The sequence below is a fragment of the Monodelphis domestica genome, chromosome 3, assembly GCF_027887165.1.
Source record: "Monodelphis domestica isolate mMonDom1 chromosome 3, mMonDom1.pri, whole genome shotgun sequence".
Taxonomy (NCBI): Eukaryota; Metazoa; Chordata; class Mammalia; order Didelphimorphia; family Didelphidae; genus Monodelphis; species Monodelphis domestica.
In genome coordinates this window covers 512,793,120-512,814,536 of record NC_077229.1, presented here as the reverse complement: position 1 = coordinate 512,814,536, position 21,417 = coordinate 512,793,120, and the positions used below count along the sequence as shown (strand labels likewise).

At 37.8% G+C, this 21,417-nt stretch overlaps 1 protein-coding gene across 3 annotated transcripts in view; it reads right to left on the bottom strand.

Moving 5' to 3' along the window:
- Positions 1 to 21,417, bottom strand: part of ANKRD55 (ankyrin repeat domain 55) — a 152,897-nt gene that overhangs the window by 105,089 nt on the left and 26,391 nt on the right. For 2 of the 3 annotated variants that reach the window (XM_056824893.1, XM_056824894.1), the window contains exons 2-3: positions 5,269 to 5,391; positions 1,480 to 1,610 (exon numbers count right to left, since the gene is read on the bottom strand). In XM_056824893.1, the coding sequence (XP_056680871.1) occupies positions 1,480 to 1,610; positions 5,269 to 5,391 (254 nt within the window). The remainder of the gene's footprint in view (positions 1 to 1,479; positions 1,611 to 5,268; positions 5,392 to 21,417) is intronic. The other variant, XM_056824895.1, reaches the window with a different exon arrangement.

Below are 21,417 nucleotides of genomic sequence, written 5' to 3'. Positions count from 1 at the left end.
GATTGCCTTGGTCTATCTGTATCTGTTTACCAAACTATCTCTTAGTTGTAACAGGCTGAATGGTCCCTTCTCCGATGTACTGTAGAGGACAGTCTTATTCTAGTTGATGATACGCTGAATGGGGAGGCCCTTCAAACTCAGATTTGGATATTTGTTGGATCTTATATATGGTAAAAGATTCACTGTTTATCTGCCTTCCCCCCACTTCTACACACATGGCCCAAGTTTGTGAATATAATAAAGAAATGCAATTGTTTCTTTTTAAATTTCTTTTTTTTTAAACCCTTACCTTCAGTCTTAGAACCATTACTGGTTCTAGGGCAGAAGAATGGCAATGGGGTTAAGTGACTTGCCCAGGGCCACACACCCACAAAGTATTTGAGGTTAGTTTTGAACCCAGGACCTCCTGTCTCCAGGCCTAGCTCTCTATCTACTGAGTCACCTGCCCCCTTCTTTATTACTTTTTATACAGTGTATCCATAATGTCCTTTTGTGATCTACTTTATAACTGAATTGTATATATGTAGCATTTACTTTAGATGTTATATTGTAGTTTTAATATTACCAGATATTTTATTATTTATCCCTGTAAAATGCAATATCTGATCAAAACTATTTCTAAATTTGTTACTTAAAAGTTAACTGTCAGTTTGTGTTTAGGGCTGAGCCTGGACAAAATTGTCACATGGAAAAACTTTTTCAATTATTTCAAAAAGTATTTATTGAGCAAAATAGTAAGTGCAAGACAAGGTCCTTAGGAACTACTGCATTTCATGGATTAAAATGTCATAAAACCATTCTCTTTGAACTGCAGTTCATAGCATTGTGGTGGCTAAGTTGTTACAGATAAATTTACTTAATATAGATAATGGTAATAATAGTAAAATAATAGTCATCATTTATTTTATATAATTATTATTATGTAAGTTATATATTACATAAAATATAAGATATAATTAAATAATATATATATATATAATATAAATAAAAATACTTTATTTTCCATTGTGTTTTAAGGTTTGCAAAACACTTTATAAGGATTATTTTACCCTCATAACAACTCAGAGAGCTACCTAGGAGGTAGATACTATTATTTTCCCAATTTACAGATGAGGAAATCAAGGTAGACAGGGGTTAAGTGACTCATATGGGATCACTGGCAGAGCTGGTTTGTGTCTGAAGTAAGATTTAAATTCAGGTTCTTGACTCTAGGTCCAGTACCCCATCCCTTTCTGATCTGTGAAAAGTAGTTTCTTTTTTCTCATTGGATCATGTGACTCCTCCATATGACTGCTGGGTTTTCATATTTGAATGTTTCTCTTGGTTTCTGTAGAGATCCAGAACTCTATCAACCTACCTACCATTCATTATTAGGAAGTGATTTAAATTTTCTCCATTTGTTACTTATATAAATCAAAGAAAATTTTCTTACTTCATGACCATCATATCTTTAGTTCTTCCCCCCCCCCCCCATTATACCTCATAAGTCGCCAGTGATAAACTAGTGCGTCCACAGGAATCTTGAGTATTAATATTGGCTCCCATCTTCAACAGTAGCTTCACGGTGTCAACCTGACGACCAGAGACAGCATGTATCAAGGGAGTACAACCTGGAAGAAAATATTTAAACATCCTTTTAAAATGCTTCAATTGTTAAATTCACAAGCAATAATTTACTTTTTGACACCAACTCCCCAGGAGCCAAATGAACAGCAATAAAATCCATTTATTCAACATCTGTAATGAGCTTATAAGAGATTTCTACAAAAAGAAAATTGCAGAAAAACTCTCCATCCATTCCCATTTCAGCATATTTTATTTTTTATTCAAATATTTTATTTCCCCAATTACAGGTAATAACAATTTCAACATTTCCAAAATTATGTGATCCAAATTGTCCCTCCCTTCCACTCTCTGAGATGGTAGCCAATTTGATCTGCGTTGTACATGTATTATCATGTAAAACAAATGTCCATATTGGTCATTGTTATAAAAGCATACTCATATAAAATCAAACCCTCCAAATAAAACCATAAATAAACTAATGTGAAAAATGGTATATTTTGATCTGCAACCAACTCCAATAGCTCTTTCTCTGCAGGTTGATAGCATTCCTTGTCATAAGCCCTTCAGAGATGTCCTGAATTAGGACAATTCTGAGGGACCTATGAGAAAGAACACTTTCTACATCCAGAGAAAGAACCGTGGGAGCAGAAACACAGAAGAAAAACAACTGCTTGGTCATAAGGGTCTATGAGGATATGTTTGGAGATGTAGACTCTAAACAATCTCTAGTGCAAATATTAATAATATTGAAATAATTTTTGATTGATGACACATGTAAAACCCAGTGGAACTGCTCGTTGGTTATGGGAGGGGGGTGGGAGGAAGGAAGGGAAAGAAGATGAATCATGTAATCATGGAAAAATATTCTAAATCAATTAATTAAAAAAAGAATACATTAGAGAAAAAAATGTCCTGAATTGTTGCATTGCTGAGAGTAGCAGTCTTTCATAATTGATATAAAATATTGCCATTACCATATACAATGATTTTCTGGTTCTGTTTATTTTACTTTGTATCAGTTCACTTGGATCTTTCCAGCTTTTTCTAAAATCATCCTGCTTATTGTTTCTTATGCCACAATAATATTCCATAACCAACACATGTTACAATTTGTTGAACCATTTTCCAATTGATGGACAATCCCCTCAATTTCCAATTCTTTACCCCCACAAAAAGAGCCAGCATAAGATATTTTGGAGAAATTATGGTCCTGCAGCTACACTGGGGATAATGAGGATGCAAGATCTGTGTATTTGTTTAGTTTGCTGTAGCAAAATGCAGAAATGAAACCCTCCTTAGCATGGTCTCTCCTGTGTATAAGATGGCACTCTACAAGGTTCCATGAAAGATCTGAATACACAGATGATTCATTCATTATTGACGTCAAGGGAGCTATAAGACAGGAATACATCTTTTAATCACCTATTAAAAGAGAGTTGGTTCCTTTTATCTGTTGCCACATTTAGTCTACTGTGATATATTATTTTGGTTGAAGTAAAAGAAGAAAATCTAACCTCACAAACATTTAGTTGGAAAATAAGGGAGCAGGCAAAGCAGGATAAATAGAGAATATCCAGTTAAATTGAGGCGTGGCTGGCAGGTTCTCTTTGGGTCGTCAAAGAAAGAAGTTGGTAGTTGCAGAAAAAAATAGCATGTCATGGAATCCTTGGCCATCCTTACTTCCGATGATTCAATGAGAACCAGCATTGAAGGAGTGACAGGGCTTTGAGAGCCAGACTGGAATCCAAACCAACTGAGCATTCTCTGGAAAGGAGGCTTTCTCATTTCTAAGTGGCTACTTTGTTCTTTTTTTTTCTTTCAATTTCTTCTAGTTTTCTACTATTTGACTTTTTGTTTTCAAAAATCAGAGAACATATGAGAACTTTTTCAAAAAAGGAAGCTAAGATTGAGGACCTTTGGGGATTTAAATTTAGCAAACTTTTCTCTGAGAGGCAGCAAGGTGTATTAGACATAATTGTCCTCGGAATATGAATTCATGAATTGACTTTCTCACATCATTTTTTCTTCAATAGATTTTTCTTTCATTTTAAATTTAAAAAATAATTTCATTGGTGTCTTGTTTTACGTCATCTATATTCCCTACTATATCCTTCTCCCATTCCATTCCAGAAGGTTCTGCAAAACTAATTAACATTTTTAAAAGCCTGATGAATTTCCCAATCTTGTCCTCTATCTTTAGAAAGAATTGTGGGGAAGGTAATAGTTGACAAATTTTAATGCTGAATTCAGTTGTTCCTAAGGCCTAAAGGCCCAGTTTATGAGGTTTCTTGAAACAAATACAAAGGGACACTTAAGTGGTACAGTGGATTGATCATTGGATCTGGAGTTAGGAAGATCTGGGTTCAAATTTAGCCTCAGGCATTTACTAACTGTGTAAGTCATTTAATTCATGGTCATTGAAACAAATTGTTCTCATCCACCCATTCTGCTGGGAAAAGTCTTCACATGCTTGGGGTAGAAATTCCCTTAGATCACCAACAGATTTAAAAATTGTCAGTTACCATCAACCTGGTTTAGTCTGTCTGCTGTGATAGTTTTACTTGAGTTTGGCCACTGTGCATGCTAGAGCTTCTGGAACCACAGGTAAAAGGTGACAGATGGACACCAAAGGTTGGTGAGCAGCCCTGAAAATGGTTTACCAAGCCCTTATACCAGAGGGGTTAGTGGTCCTTGAACACTCCATATACCCTATCAGAAAGTGGGGGAAGCAAGATTTGAACCCAGGTCTTGCTATGCCACTAGACTCCCTAAGTTCCCTTACAGCTTCCTGGTCTGTAAACATAGCACACATACCCATTTAACTCTTGTTCACCAAAGATAATAATTAATTATTTTATAGATTCATAGACCTCTGCTGTTAGTATAAACGAATACCTTGAATGCCTGATGGATTGTTAAGTTTTCAATATGGATGTTCCTTGTGAACTGTTTTGGTTTGCCCTGTCACTCCATGATACAGGATGTTGCTTTGAAGGCTTCTCAGAAAAGGTTGCCATAGTTACAAGGAAAAACCCCATCCATCTCACCTGAAGGTTCAGAATAAGTGTCACTCATCTAATGGTCACTTCTTGGGCAGCTAGTTGGTGCAGTGAATAGAGCTCCAGACCTGCAATTGGGAAGACCTAAGTTCAAATTCAGCTTCAGATGTTTACTAGCTATGTGACCCTGGACAAGTTACTTCATCCTGCTGGCCTCAGTTTCTTCATCCATAAAATGGCAAGCCACTTTGGTATCTTTGTCAAGAAAACTCCAAATGGAGTCATGAAGAGTCGAACACCGCTGAACAACTTCAGTGATATTGAATAAGAGAATCTTAGTGCTGAAAAGAAGGCAAATGAGAGAGTCTAGAGGGCAAAAGGAGGACCAAGGAGAGACCCTTAGGGGATGACCAATTCTACAAGGTTCCTCTCCCTCTACCTGTCCACATTTCTGATTGCTGCACTCCCACCTGGGCCAGCTATGGCCCTCCCATCTAGTTTATGAATTAGAAGCTATCTGCTTTCAGGAATGATGTGAAAGTTGCCTTCTATAGTGAGTCAAAGGCAAGCAGGACAATCTTTATTTCTTCTTTGTAGAACAGTTTGTCAGTTACCACTTAATTCATATTGATTATTTTGAAAGATTGTCCCAAAGGGGAAAAAAATTAAAGTTTCCCAGGACCAAGGTGAACATGCATCTTACCTTCGCTGTCACAGCATTCTAGAATGGAAGGGTCTTCCCTAATCACAGCAGTCAGTGTGTTGACATCTCCATTTTCTGCTGCCTGATAAACCAGGGTCAAGTCAGTTTCCTCAACTGAGTCACCTTAATGAATTAGAGACAATGGCTAGAATGTATAAAGTTTCTTCACTCTGGCAAATTACTACTAATACTAATATGTGCTAATAACAAAATAGTAATAAGTTTAATAAGAAATATAATTTATTTAAAATAGGGAATTCCATTTATATAAGTTAAAATAAATTTAATTAATAGTTAATAAAATAAAAGTTAAAAGTTGTTAATAAAAAATTTAAATACATGTAATACAATAAATTTAATATATAATAAAATTTTAATAAACAAAATAGCTTTAAAATATAAAAATTAAATAAACTTGGTAATAAATAATTAAAATGGTTCCTTTTGAAGACTCAGAAAAATCTATAAAAATTGAATCATTGGGAATCTATGTACCCTTAACATTTCTAAAGCATCAAGTATGTGATGTATGACTGAGACAACAGGATACAAATCTTGGGAAATCAGGATATATTCTGATGTTTGCCAGGGTGTCCCTGGGAGGTCATTTCAGCTTTCACTGCCTTATATTCCCCCTCCTGTAATAGATATGTTATAATCTCCAACTCCTAAATCATGTGTATGATCCTAAAACTGGTGAAATTCTTTCATTTAGCAAATAATTATTTAATAAGCATACACTGCATGCAGAGTACCTTGTTAGGTCCCATGGAAAATACCTATGTAAACAAATTAAATCCCTGCCCCCAAGGAGTTTGCAAAGATGTTTTTAGAAGAACAGAACCATATCAAACTATTTTTCATTTTATTATGATCTTCATTAAGAGATAAAATGGCAGAGTGGATAATGAGCTGGTGTCAAAATTAGAAAGTTCTTGTTCCAGTCTTGCCTTGATAAATACTGACCTGTGTCACTCTGGGTCAGTCACTTAGCATCTTATTGTGGTAGACCACTCTTAAAGATTATAAATTGCAGAAAAAGTAATGACCTGAGTTGATAGGTGTTTCTTTGCCTGGGAATTCTCTATACTAATAAAATCACAGATATAGTCCCTGCCCTAAATTCTGCTCCAGAAATGGAGATCACTATTCAGGAGGATGGTTAAGGGAAATGGTGTGGAGATGATGGACTGAGTGGAGGAGAGTGAAGTCTGTTGAATTCTTACCCATCCTTTAAAATATAGTTTAGATGCTCCAAGAAATTTTTCCTTGTCCTTCCGGGTCAGTGTTGAGTTTACTTAGTTATAACTTTCTAATGTAATTATTATTTAATGTGGCTTAACTGTAGTTTATTATACTCCAGTAGTTGTGTTATAATTATTCATGTTTTTATCTTTTCCCTTAACTAGGTAGTAGATCCTCCACAATATAGCTTTGGTGATCTGATCTAAGTTTTCTATCTCTTCCAGTATATAATCAGTTCTTTCTGCACACATTAGAATTTTTTTTTTAAGGGACTTCCTGGTAATCATGGCTGCAATCTAGACGCCACACGCTTCCTCTCCCCAGCACCGAACGAAATAGACTACATCAAAGGAGCATAAAATCACCTTTGGAGGAACAGAAGGACTCCCCAGTACCCCACAGAGGCGAAGGTACATGGGGCTTGAACATTTCCACACTAAAATAAGAAGGAAAAGCTTGCACAGAAAAGTGAACTGAGCCGCCCTTCCCCCACCCCACCTCCCCCACTAAACCAGAGTGAACTACCTGAGCGCTGACCGGGACAGCGAGTGAGTGGGGAGCGTCTCTGTTTGGGGGGGCACTCCAGGGTCCTTGGGATCTGGGGACTGCCAGGATAAGGCGTCTCAGGGCGGTTTCACTGGAGAATCCAGCACGGAGCTGTACTTGGGGCGGGCTGCGCTGAACACCGTGATTATCTGGGCGGAGCTGAACACCTGGGCAGTGTGGCTGTGATCAGGGACCCAGCGCTCTAACAAACCTTGGAGGCTGGGAAGAACTAGTCTGAAGCAACCAAAATTCACAGAAAAACCACACATATAACCCAGATCCCAGACCAAAAAGGAAAGGGGAATAAAACCACCAAAGGGATGGCGCACATGGCCCAAAATCAAGCCTCCAGGAAGAAAGGGAAAAAAGTGACTATTGAAAACTTTTATGGTGGAAGTACCCAAGGAAAAGAGGAGAATGAGGAGGAAATCCAAAAAAATTCAGAACACGCCTCCCAAAATGGAAACTATCAACAAGCTCTGGAAGATCTCAAACTGGAACTTATCCAAAAGATGGAAACCTGGAAAGAAAAATGGGAGAAAGAGATCAGCTGTCTGACAGATAAGAATGCTCAATTGGAAAAAGAACTTGAAGCATCCAATAGAAGGGCAGACAAGGCTGAAAAGCAAAACCAGTCCCTAATGACCAGAATTAAGCACCTCGAAGAAAGTGAGATGATAAAACAGCAAGAATCAATAAAGCAAACCCAAAAAATTAATGAATTAGAAGAAAACATAAAATATCTCACTGAGAAGGTCACGGACCTGGAAAACAGAGGGAGACGAGAAAATCTCCGAATTATCGGTCTCCCAGAAAAACCAGAGGTAAACAACAAATTGGATATTATTCTACAGGAGATTATAAAAGAAAATTGCCCCCAAGTTCTGGAGCAAGGGGGCAAAATAGAAATAGAAAGGATTCATAGAACACCTTCTATACTAAATCCCCAAAAGACAACCCCTAGGAATGTAATTGCCAAATTCAAGAGCTTCCAAGTAAAGGAGAAAATCCTGCAAGAAGCCAAGAAGAAGAGCTTCAGATATAAGGGGGCTCCCATAAGGATCACACAGGACTTAGCGGCTAACACACTAAGAGACCGCAAAGCATGGAACATGATATTTAGAAAGGCAAGAGAGCTGGGTCTCCAACCAAGAATCAACTACCCAGCAAAACTGACTATATACTTCCAGGGGAAAGTATGGGCATTCAACAAAATAGAAGATTTCCAAGTATTTGCTAAGAAAAGACCAGAGCTCTGTGGAAAGTTCGATATCCAAGCACAGAAAGCAAGAGAAACATGAAAAGGTAAATATGAAAGAAAGGGAAAAGGAGATAAATCTTATCTTTTTCTTTAAGTCAAACTCTCTTCTATAAGGACTACATTTACATCAAATTATATATATCAATATGTGGGGAAAATGTTTTGTGTAACTCTCATAAATTGTATCATCATAAGAATAGTTAGAAGAAACATGCATAGGGAAAGATTGGGGCATTAAGAAGATTTGGGGAAAGTTGGGGCAAAGAAAGGAAAAGGGAGGGGGGAACCGCAATAATACTAAGATTAACTTCAAGAAATAGGGGGGGAATCAATAGAATAAACTTTCCCATATAAAGATACACATGGGAAGGGGAGGGGAAGAACTCTCATACGAGAAGGAGAGGAAGAGAGCGTGAAGTGGAATTACTTAAAACTTACTCTCAGTGAAATCAAATCTGAGAGGGAAGAACATCTAGATCCAGTGGGATCCTGAATTCTATCTTATCCATTAGGGCAAGAAAGAAAGGAAACCCAAGGAGGGGGAGGGGGGAGGGAGTACAAAGAGGGAGGGAAGGAGAGGGGGGAGGGGAAGGGAGCATAAAAAGGGAGGGGATAGAAAGGGAAGCATCTCAAGGGAGGGGACTAGGGGGACTGACCTAAAGTAAATCACTGGTTCAAAAGGAGAAAGCTAAAGAAGAAAGGTCAGAACTAGGGGAAGATATCAAAATGCCAGCGAATCCACAAATAACAATCATAACTTTGAACGTGAATGGGATGAACTCACCCATAAAACGTAGACAAATAGCAGATTGGATTAGAACCCAAAACCCTACCATATGTTGTCTTCAAGAAACACATATGAGACGGGTTGACACTCACAAGGTTAGAATTAAAGGTTGGAGTAAGACCTTTTGGGCCTCAACGATAGAAAGAAGGCAGGAGTTGCAATCATGATATCTGACAAAGCCAAAGTACAAATAGACCTGATCAAAAGGGACAGGGAAGGTAAATATATTCTGCTAAAAGGAAGTATAGACAATGAGGAAATATCACTAATCAACATGTATGCACCAAATGGTATAGCATCCAAATTTTTAATAGAGAAACTAGGAGAATTGAAGGAGGAAATAGACAGTAAAACCATATTAGTGGGAGACTTGAACCAACCACTATCAAATTTAGATAAATCAAACCAAAAAATAAACAAGAAAGAGGTAAAAGAGGTGAATGAAATCTTAGAAAAATTAGAGTTAATAGACATATGGAGAAAAATAAATAGGGATAAAAAAGAATACACCTTCTTTTCAGCACCACATGGCACATTCACAAAAATAGATCATACACTAGGTCATAGAAACATGGCACTCAAATGCAGAAAAGCAGAAATATTAACTGCAGCCTTTTCAGACCACAAGGCAATTAAAATATTGATCGGCAAGGGTACATGGAGACCCAAATCAAAAATTAATTGGAAATTAAATAACATGATACTCCAAAATCGGATAGTTAGAGAAGAAATCATAGAAACAATTAACAATTTTGTTGAAGAAAATGACAACGGCAAAACATCCTTACAAACCTTATGGGATGCAGCCAAGGCAGTACTTAGAGGAAAATTCATATCCCTGAGTGCATATATTAACAAATTAGGGAGGACAGAGACCAAGGAATTGGAAATGCAAATCAAAAAACTTGAGAATGAACAAATTAAAAACCCCCAGAAGAAAACCATACTAGAGATCCTAAAAATTAAGGGAGAAATTAATAAAATAGAAAGTGACAGAACTATTGAGCTAATAAACAAGACTAGAAGTTGGTACTTTGAAAAAACAGACAAAATAGACAAAGTACTGGTTAATTTAATTAAAAAAATGAAAGAAGAAAGGCAAATTAACAGCATCAAGGATGAGAAGGGGGATCTCACCTCCAATGAAGAGGAAATTAAGGCAATCATTAAAAACTACTTTGCCCAACTATATGGCAATAAATATACCAACCTAGGTGATATGGATGAATATTTACAAAAATATAAATTGCCTAGACTAACAGAAGAAGAAATAGTTTTCTTAAATAATCCCATATCAGAAAAAGAAATCCAACAGGCCATCAAAGAACTTCCTAAGAAAAAATCCCCAGGGCCTGATGGATTCACCAGTGAATTCTATCAAACATTCAGAGAACAGTTAATCCCAATACTATACAAACTATTTGACATAATAAGCAAAGAGGGAGTTCTACCAAACTCCTTTTATGACACAATCATGGTACTGATTCCAAAACCAGGCAGGCCAAAAACAGAGAAAGAAAATTATAGACCAATCTCCCTAATGAATATAGATGCAAAAATCTTAAATAGGATACTAGCAAAAAGACTCCAGCAAGTGATTAGAAGGGTCATCCACCATGATCAAGTAGGATTTATACCAGGGATGCAGGGCTGGTTCAACATTAGGAAAACTATCCACATAATTGACCACATCAACAAGCAAACCAACAAGAACCACATGATTATCTCAATAGATGCAGAAAAAGCCTTTGATAAAATACAACACCCATTCCTACTAAAAACACTAGAAAGCATAGGAATAGAAGGGTCATTCCTAAAAATAATAAACAGTATATATCTAAAACCATCAGCTAATATCATCTGCAATGGGGATAAACTAAATCCATTCCCATTAAGATCAGGAGTGAAACAAGGATGCCCATTATCACCTCTATTATTTGACATTGTATTAGAAACACTAGCAGTAGCAATTAGAGAAGAAAAAGAAATTGAAGGCATCAAAATAGGCAAGGAGGAGACCAAATTATCGCTCTTTGCAGATGACATGATGGTCTACTTAAAGAATCCTAGAGATTCAACCAAAAAGTTAATCGAAATAATCAACAACTTTAGTAAAGTTGCAGGATACAAAATAAACCCACATAAGTCATCAGCAATTCTATATAATTCCAACACAGCTCAGCAGCAAGAACTAGAAAGAGAAATCCCATTCAAAATTACCCTAGACAAAATAAAATACTTAGGAATCTATCTCCCGAGACAAACACAGGATCTATATGAACACAACTACAAAACACTTTCCACACAACTAAAACTAGACTTGAACAATTGGAAGAACATTAACTGCTCATGGGTAGGATGAGCCAATATAATAAAAATGACCATCCTACCCAAACTCATCTATCTATTTAGTGCCATACCAATGGAACTTCCAAAAATTTTTTTTACTGATTTAGAAAAAAACCATAACAAAGTTCATTTGGAAGAACAAAAGATCAAGGATATCCAGGGAAATAATGAAAAAAAAAATACAAAGGAAGGTGGTCTTGCAGTCCCAGATCTCAGACTATATTACAAAGCAGCGGTCATCAAAACAATTTGGTAATGGCTAAGAGACAGAAAGGAGGATCAGTGGAATAGACTGGGGGCAAGCAACCTCAGCAAGACAGTATATGACAAACCCAAAGATCCCAGCTTTTGGGACAAAAATCCACTATTTCATAAAAACTGCTGGGAAAATTGGAGGACAGTGTGGGAAAGATTAGGCTTAGATCAACACCTCACACCCTACACCAAGATAAATTCAAAATGGATGAATGACTTGAACATAAAGAAGGAAACTATAAGAAAATTAGGCGAACACAGAATAGTATACATGTCAGACCTTTGGGAAGGGAAATACTTCAAAACCAAGCAAGAATTAGAAAGAGTTACGAAATGCAAAATAAATAATCTGGATTACATCAAAATGAAAAGTTTTTTTACAAACAAAACCAATGTAACTAAAATCAGAAGGGAAGCAACAAATTGGGAAACAATCTTCATAAAAACCTCTGACAAAGGTTTAATTACTCAAATTTATAAAGAACTAAATCAATTGTACAAAAAATCAAGCCATTCTCCAATTGACAAATGGGCAAGGGACATGAACAGGCAGTTCTCAGCCAAAGAAATCAAAACTATTAATAAGCACATGAAAAAGTGCTCTACATCTCTTATAATCAGAGAGATGCAAATCAAAACCACTCTGAGGTATCACCTCACACCTAGCAGATTGGCTAACATGACAGCTATGCAAAGTAATGAATGCTGGAGGGGATGTGGCAAAGTGGGGACATTAATTCATTGCTGGTGGAGTTGTGAATTGATCCAACCATTCTGGAGGGCAATTTGGAACTATGTCCAAAGGGCGATAAAAGATTGTTTGCCCTTTGATCCAGCCATAGCACTGCTGGGCTTGTACCCCAAAGAGATAATGGACAAAAAGACTTGTACAAGAATATTCATAGCTGCGCTCTTTATGGTGTCCAAAAATTGGAAAATGAGAGGATGCCCATCAATTGGGGAATGGCTGAACAAATTGTGGTATATGTTGGTGATGGAATACTATTGTGCTCAAAGGAATAATAAAGTGGAGGAATTCCAGGGAGACTGGAACAACCTCCACGAAGTGATGCAGAGCGAAAGGAGCAGAACCAGGAAAACATTGTACACAGAGACTGATACATTGTGGTACAATCGAAGGTGATAGACTTCTCCATTAGTATCAATGCAATTTCCCTGAACAATCTGCAGGGATCTAAAAAAAATACTACCCACAAGCAGAGGATAAACTGTGGGAATAAAAACACTGATGAAAAACAACTGCTTGACTACAGGGTTGGAGGAGATAAGACTGAGGAGAGACTCTAAATGAACACTATAATGCAAATTCCAACAACAGGGAAATGGGTTCGAGTCAAGAACACATGTGATAACCAGTGGAATCATGCGTCGACTATGGGAGAGGGAAAGGTGGGGGGGGGGGGAGGGGAGGAAAAGAAAACGATCTTTGTTTCCAATGAACAATGTATGAAAACGAAAAAAAAAAGAACATGTAAAATACTCAAATAAAATGGCAAGTTCTCAAAAAAAATTAAAAAAAAGAATTTTTTTTTAATTTTTAAAAATTTACTGGCCTCAGCCACTTCCTAGCTGTGTGACCCTGGGCAAGTCACTTGACCCCCATTGCCTAGCCCTTACCACTCTTCTGCCTTGGAGCCAATACACAGTATTGACTTCAAGACGGAAGGTAAGGGTTTAAAAAAAAATTTATCAGATTAGAATTTTTAATAAATATTTGTTGAAGAAATGAATTATTTTTCACTAATACCCAATAAAGGATACCTTGGAAATACCTTAAGATGTGATCCCTGGCAGAGGTATCTACATTTTAGAATGGAATTCCTGAAGAAAAAAAAGCCTCCAGGCCTGAAAGAAATGAAACTTTGATAGTGAAATTTGAAGCATCACAGCTTAAAAGAAATGTTTTTTTTTTTTTTGTAGTGGCATAATCTTTCAGGGACCTTCACATTATAGTTTTTATTTGTTAATGTTCAATCATGTCCAAGTCTATGGGGTTTGGGGGGTTTTCTTGGTGAAGATATTGGAGTAGTTTGCCATTTCCTTCTATGGCTCATTTTATAGAAGAAGGAACTAAGGCAAACACAATTAAGTAAATTGCCCAGGGTTGCACAACTGAGAAGAATATGGGGCCAGATTTCAATTCGGGAAGATGAGTCTTTCTGACTCCAGGTTAGGCACTCCATCCATTGCACCACTTAGCTGTCCCCGCTACATAGCTACCTGATGTATCTACTTATAGGACCAGTCATCCTCCAGTTTTGAGGAATTTTTCACAATTCCAGGACTCAAAGGGACCTTAGAGAGATCATCTATTTCAGCATTCTCACAATTTTCACTGAAGGACTGTTAAGTCAGCTTGCACTTGTTTGGTGAATGTCAAGGGATTGTCATGTCGACATAATCATCACGTTTGGAGACTTTTTCGAAGACAAATTTGGGGATATGGGACTCTATTTCACAGTGATCTCGAAAATCTTTTATTAGATCAATTCTGCCTGGAGAGCCTGAGCTCACTTTAGCATTCCATAGATTATCTAAGAATCCTTAGTTTTTACCATGGAATAGAGCTGAATCTTTAGGGAAACTTGAAATATTTTAAGTGTCCTAGGAATTCTCTAGATCATGGATCTCTTAGCATTAGATTTTCCTGTCTGAAGTGGAGCAAAGGTAAGCAAGGACTCAAGGAAGAGACCTAGCCAATCAAGTTGGGATTGATATGAGGATTTGGGGTTTAGACTCAAGCCAAGAAATGGGCATAACTACTAATGAAACTTGTCCTTTCAATGGAAGTTGATAGTAAATGTTGTCTTTTAGCTTTTGTTGGCTCAGATCTTCCTTAGCTTTATTCCTTAATGATCTGAGGCACATTTGTATTGTTACTGATCCCTAATGAAGAAGGTGCTGCCTTCATGGATCCAGGAGCACTCAGTGGTCAGGGTAAATGGTAGTGGTGTGTCTTCTGGGATAGTTGGGGGCTCCTCTTGAAAAGCAGGCTTCCTCAGATTCAGATGGACTAAGAGAGAGGATCCTAAGTTGCAAATAAAGACTGGAGGTAGTTTGATTCTCTACACTTCGGTTTTCTTTGTATAAATGAAGGGCATTGGATTGGATAATTGTACATGAAGAACCGCTGTAAAGTCTGAAAAGGTTTTCTGGTATTCATCTTTTTTAAAACATATTATGATTTTTTATTTTGAAAATGTTTTTCCATGTTTACTTATTTCATTTTCTTTCCTCTCTCCCCCTTCCAGATACAATAAGCATTTGTACTATTATACAAATGTTATCATTTATACCTATTTCTATATTATTAATTTTTGCAATAGAGCAATCTTTGAAAACCAAAACCCCAAATCATATATCCATATAAATAAATGATAAGTCATTTGTTTTTCTTCTGTGTTTCTACTCCCACAGTTCTTTCTCTTGATGTAGATAGCATTCTTTCTCCTAAGTCCCTTGGGATTGTCTCATATTAGCAAAGTCCATTATATTGTAATTGTTCCAAAATGCTTCACTTTCTGTGTATAACGTTCTAGTTCTCTTGGTTCTGCTCAGTTCATTCTGCATCAGTTCTTGGAGGTTGTTTCAATTTACATAGAAATCCTCCAGTTCATCATTCCTTACAACACAATAGTATTCCATCACCATCATATGCCATAATTTGTTCAGCCATTCCCCAATTGAAGGGCATCCCCTCATTTTCCAATTTTTTGCCACCACAAAGAGTGCAGCTATGAATTTTTTGTACAATATCTCTTTAGGGTACAAACCTAGTAGTGGTATTGCTGGATCAAAGGGTATGGCATTCATCTTAAAAGACAAGAAGGAAATTAGGTGACAGGATGACAAGGCCTTTTCCATGTTTATTAAGCTTTTGTGCACACTTGAGTTTTTTGCATAGGGGTAGCTAGTAGCACAATGGATAGAGTGCCAGACCTGGAGTCAGGAAGACTCATTTTTCCAAATTCAAATCTGGCTTTAGGCATGACTAGTTATGTGACCCTGGTCAAGTCATTTGCCCCTGTTTGTCTCAGGTTCCTCATCCATAAACCAAGTTGAAATGGAAAATGGCAAACCACCACGGTATCTTGGCCAAGAAAATTTAAATGGAGTAACAAAAAGTCAGACTGATGTGGGGGATGAGATTGGGGTCTTGTCCAAAGAATTAATGACAAAGGCAATTTCCATGGTGAAGGAACAAGCTTCATTGTTTTTAGGGAGGGGTGGCAGTGGTTTGGCCATGGCAATGGAAAGGGCCATTGGTGATAGAGTGACCTTGGCAATGGAAAAGCCTGGTGGTGGAAAGGCCTTGAGAGGTTTCCAGGAATGCTTTTTATCTTGCTTAGTTACTCAGGAAGGGGTCATTTGTTTGGGCAGTTGTTGCCCTGTTGTTTTCAAGGAACTGATGTCACTTTACTCATGGTTCACTTTGGTCTGTCTGGCTTAACCCATGATTCATTCTCTTTGCCCACTGAAGGGAAGGAAACTACAATGTAAACGGTATCCTAATGGTATGTTAAGTACCCCAGGGTGACTTTCCTTAAATTTTGCTCTTTTTTATGTAGATTCTAAGGGAGGCAGTGATTATAGAAACTGAGAATTGTTTAAACCTAGTCCTGTGGGACTGGGAAACTGATCCCCAACCAGGGACCGAGGTTATATCTAAAGATTGATGCAAGGAGTTTGGAGTTTTCTCATAATTATAAATCTATATAACCCATACGTCTTATCTGAAAAGTGGCCCCGTACTAATCAATTAATTATTGTTTCTATGTTCTTTCGACAGTTTTGAACTACTTGAAAGGGTTTGTGGGACATTTCAGCCCACATCAAGACATAACTGAAAGGACTCAACAACAACAACAACAGGTTCTTTGCATAGTACACTTCAGCATTCTGAGGCACCAGAAAAAAATGCAAAGGGTCAGACCAACATAGCTTTGTGACATTTCTGTGGCTGAGTCTCCTTGAAAAGAATTGAGAATTCCAAGATTCCCCTGGGTAGACTAAACAGGGAATTATATGGACATTCTTATTCTAAGTCAGAGTGAGGTCTCTGATAGAGATTTAAGGGGTTATGGTGGGAAAAAATTAAACTTGATGTCACTTGGTGCTAGAGTTGTTTTTCCCTTAGGTCCAAAAAGCTGGTTATCTGTGATGGAGAATATCTTTCTGGATAGGAAATACCCATTCCATCTAAGGTTCAAAGAGATAGATAGACTTTTTATGGTAGAAAAGCAAGGAAGAATTTATTTCTAGTTAAATAAAAAGTCTCTACGCTTTAATCTAAAGGACAAATAGCAGCACCTACATCTCTTCCTTTGAGAATATGCACTGAGCAGGTATTGTACAACAAAACACAGAAGACCAATGAGAAAACAGGTCTCATGGGAATAATACGATGACCTAACCAGAAGACGTGATATGCCTCATCTACCTGAGATGTGAGTTGCCTTCATCATTTGAGTTCCCTATGTAAGTGTCCTTCCATGTACATGTACTGTGTGGGTCCATTATTCCCACTGATTATGTGTGTATTACTGGAACTGTGTGCCTCAGGTTTATGGGAGAAATATTTCGTTGCTACTTTTCATATTATACTAGCCTATTAAATGTCTTCATATTGAATTGTGTTCTTTAATTCATTAGAAAAGTGTCAACAGAGTAGCTAGGAAGCACAATGTATAGAAGTCCAGGCATGGGATTGAGAGGATCTGGGTTCAAATCTGACCTCAGATACTTCCTAGATGTGTGACCCTGATCAAGTCACTTAACCCTGATTGCCTAGTTTTTTTCCACTCTTCTCTCTTAGAATTGATAATAAGACAGAAATTAAGGGTTAAAAAAAAGAAAAGAAAGTATCAGTAGAGCCTCATGAGTTATGCTTTTGAGTATATTTACATAAGTACATTGAACTTTGACTGGGGGTCCTACTGTGAGATTTGGTGAGTGCTTCAAGTTGCTAAGTGTAAATTAAGATAATTTCCCAATCTAACATTCTAGATGTCTAGATGAGAATGAGAAAAAAGTATTCAGATTCTATTGGTCCTCAAAAGCATCTATCAGATTAGCATGGCCAGTAGTCAGAAGGTGCAAGACCACCTGGGGGAATACATTTAGAACTAGTTAACAAAGTAGTTTGGGATAAAAAAAAGGCACAAAACAGACCTCCACAGAAGGTCTTGGTAGGCTACTCTACATATGATCTAGATGGAAAAAATAGCTAGATTATAAAAGGCTTAACTGGCAGGAAATTAAATTTGACTGGGGAGATCTGTTTTAGGATTCTCTGAACAGACAAAACTGAAATAAGATTATCTCTATGAACCCTTGTGATTTTCTCCAGATATAATGTCAGGAAACTCCTTGAGGGCAAGGACTTGCATTGTTCTTTGCATCCCTAGCATCTAATAGAGTGCTTGGATGTCAATAGAGCTTAATTAAATGTTTGCTGATCAATTGATTGATGGAATCATAGATCTTTTGAAGTTGTTAAGATGGGGATTTGGGGGAGGTGGAGTAACAATTTTTCTAGGGTCTTTCCAAAGGTCAGGGTAAGAAATTCAAGAAGTGATCAAACCATGAAACTGGATGGAAAAGATTTGTCAGGTTCCATAGTCAAGGGCTGGAGAAACAGATTCCAGAGAATAGAGAACGTCATCTCTGATCAACCAAATCCATAGCAATGTAGCAAGGGTTGAATAAGGTTCAAGTTTCAGTCTTGGTGTAGGGGGTTTGGGGGAAAACACCACTAGGAAGATAAAGAAGTCTTAGAGTTGCTACTACAGATTTAGATATTTGAAATTGCTCATCTTTTCATCTATTGATGTTATCCCCTCCATTCCTATCCCAACTATAGTTTGTGCTGCTGGGTAGGGTTTAAGAGTAAAGCTTCTTTACATTAAGTAGTAGATTCACTATTTTGTTGTTGTTATTACTTTTTTTTAAAACTAGGTCCCTTTGTCTCACCCAGACTGGCGGTACAGAGGCTGCTCACTGACACATTCTAATACTGATTAGTTTGGGAGTTTTGAAATGATCAGATTTGTACTCTTATTTGCCTCTCCATAGGCTGTGTGGTACCTTATGATATTCCCGTGGGTTTATTTTATTAATGTGGAACTTTGTGATATTTTTTATTAATTTTTTCAGTCATATATGACTCTCCATGACCCAATTTGGGGTTTTCTTGGCAAAGATACTAGAGTGGTTTGCCATTTATTTCTCCAGTTCATTTTATAGATGAGGAAACTGAGGTCAACAGGGTGAAGTGACTTGTCCAGGGTAACACAGCTTCTAAATGTCTGAGGCTGAACTAGAACTCAGGTCTTCCTGACTTCAGGTCCAGTGTTCAATCCACTGTCACCTAGCTGTCTTTTTTTTTTTTCTTAAACCCTTACCTTCCATCTTGGAGTCAATACTTCTCCAAGGCAGAAGAGTGGTAAGGGCTAGACAATGGGGGTTAAGTGACTTGCCCAGGGTCACATAGCTGGGGAGTGTCTAAGGCCAGATTTGAACCCAGGACCTCCCATCTCTAGACCTGGCTCTCAATCCACTGAGCCACCCAGCTGCCCCTGACCTAGCAGTCTTTTAATGGAATTAGTCCATCTGAATCTGAGAAGCCCACAGCTCTAGAGGAGCTCTAAAATGTCCCAAAGGATACACAGCTCAGAAATCCAAAGCTTGAGAGACCCACCATCTCCCTAGAAGATGGAATTATAGGCATGTATCACTATGACAGTCAATTGATTTACTGTTAATAGGGAGCAGTCTTTTGCTTACAGGAATACCGGGAAGGTTAAGAAATGCCAAAAATCTAAGGGGAGGGATTGCTAGTTTAGTGGATACAGAGCCATTCTGGAGATGGAAGGTGCTAGTTTTAAATATGGTCTCAGATACTTCCTGGCTATGTTACCCTGAGAAAGTCATTAACTCCAATTGCCCAGCTGTTACAACACTTCTTCCAGTGGGGAAAAATTGGAGTCACAGGAGACAAGAAGTTCTATTTAGCTAAGTGGAGCTGTTAGAGCCAGTTAGGGAGATGTACAGTCCATCCCTGCTTCAGACACTCACTTGGTGGGTGACCCTGATGGATCAATGAAACCTGCTTCCTCATGTATGTATGAAATGAAAGAGTTGGAGTCAATGACTTACAAGAACTCTTTCCCCAATAAATCTATGATCCTGTGATCACTACAAGCAGAGTGACATCTTTTGATTGCTTGCTATCTTTTGAGTTCCTCACATCTGGTCAATGTTGCAACATTGCCCCCAACTGGTAATCGAGAGGCTCTCTGGGCAATTAAAGGGACTTTTTTAGCAAGGTTCTAGAAGGGCTGTGATGTAGACATAGCTAGGGAGCACTGCCATGAGCCCAAATAGCATTCCTTTTTTATTTGGCTTTGCTTCTCCTTAAATCATATTTCTGAAGTTACTCCAGTCAATGCCATCCTGAACTCTCTGCCTCTTACAGATAGTCAGGCAAGTTTACTGGCATGAACAAAGTTAGTTGGCATTAAGGCACATTTAGTCTATTATGATCCATAAAGGCAGCTACTTTTCTCCTGAGCCTTCCTTTTCTCTTTTTTGCTTCTCTGTGTATCTATTCGTCTCTCTGAAAGGTATGGAAATTCTCTTAAGGGAAAGTTGGCCATCTACAAGGCTAGCCCCCAAAGAAATGGAGAGCGGGGCTTGAGTTACAATGTATAAGGTTTTAGGCATTTATTAAGGGATCAAATCTGTTTGTTTTAATGTTTCCAAGCAAAAATGTACTTGTGGTTTTTAAAAACATTTTATGTGCTAACTCTGAATGTGATCCTTTAAGAGTGGCCTTGGAAGTAGCAAGGAAAGTAACAAATTACATTAGGAGAGAAGAAAGGGGGACAGCTTTCATTTGTTGCCTACCAGCAATCCTTGGTACAGAGGATGCCCAACAAGATTATCTTGAGTAAATACTTGGCTACAATCAGACCTTTCCTGGAGGAGCCAATTCCCTTAGCTCATGGGAGCTTTGTTCCTGAGCTGTGATTGTAGTTCTGTTGGAACAATTGCCAGGTTCTCTTGGCTATAGGGAGCTTGGGAAATAGAAACTGCTTTCCCAGGACTGAAGAGGCTTCAGCTGCTGTTGGATTTAAGTCTTAACTTAAAAAGTACCATCACTGGCTTCCAAGATGGAAGTTTATGTAAAATTATTTGGAGCTAGATGTGGACTCAGTTTATCTCTTTCATAAAATTAATAACATGGGAAAATGCTTTACAAGATTGCACATATGACATCTCTATTATATCGTTTACTGTCTCAGGGATGGAGGAGTGGGAGGGAGGAAGGACAAGTTGGGAGGGAGGGAATTTGGAAATAAAAAAGTTTAAATGAATGTGTGAATTTCAAAACTACTCAACCCTGTTCAAACCACTCTTTAGAGGATGGGATTTGGCTATTTCCTGATCAATAACAATAGAGATACTTGGAATGACAGAATCAGGTCTTAGAAACTACAATCTCCACCCTACTCAAGGTAACAGGATTTAGGAAGAGCTGTAGCAAAGCTCAAGATTTAATTATTTGAGAATGTGGCCTTCAACAGACATGTGCAAAGGGGACAGACCTCTGGGCGGTCCTAGGTGAAGCTAGAGCCACCATTGGTACAGGGAGACACAGGAAGTGAGGTAGAGGACAGCTGAG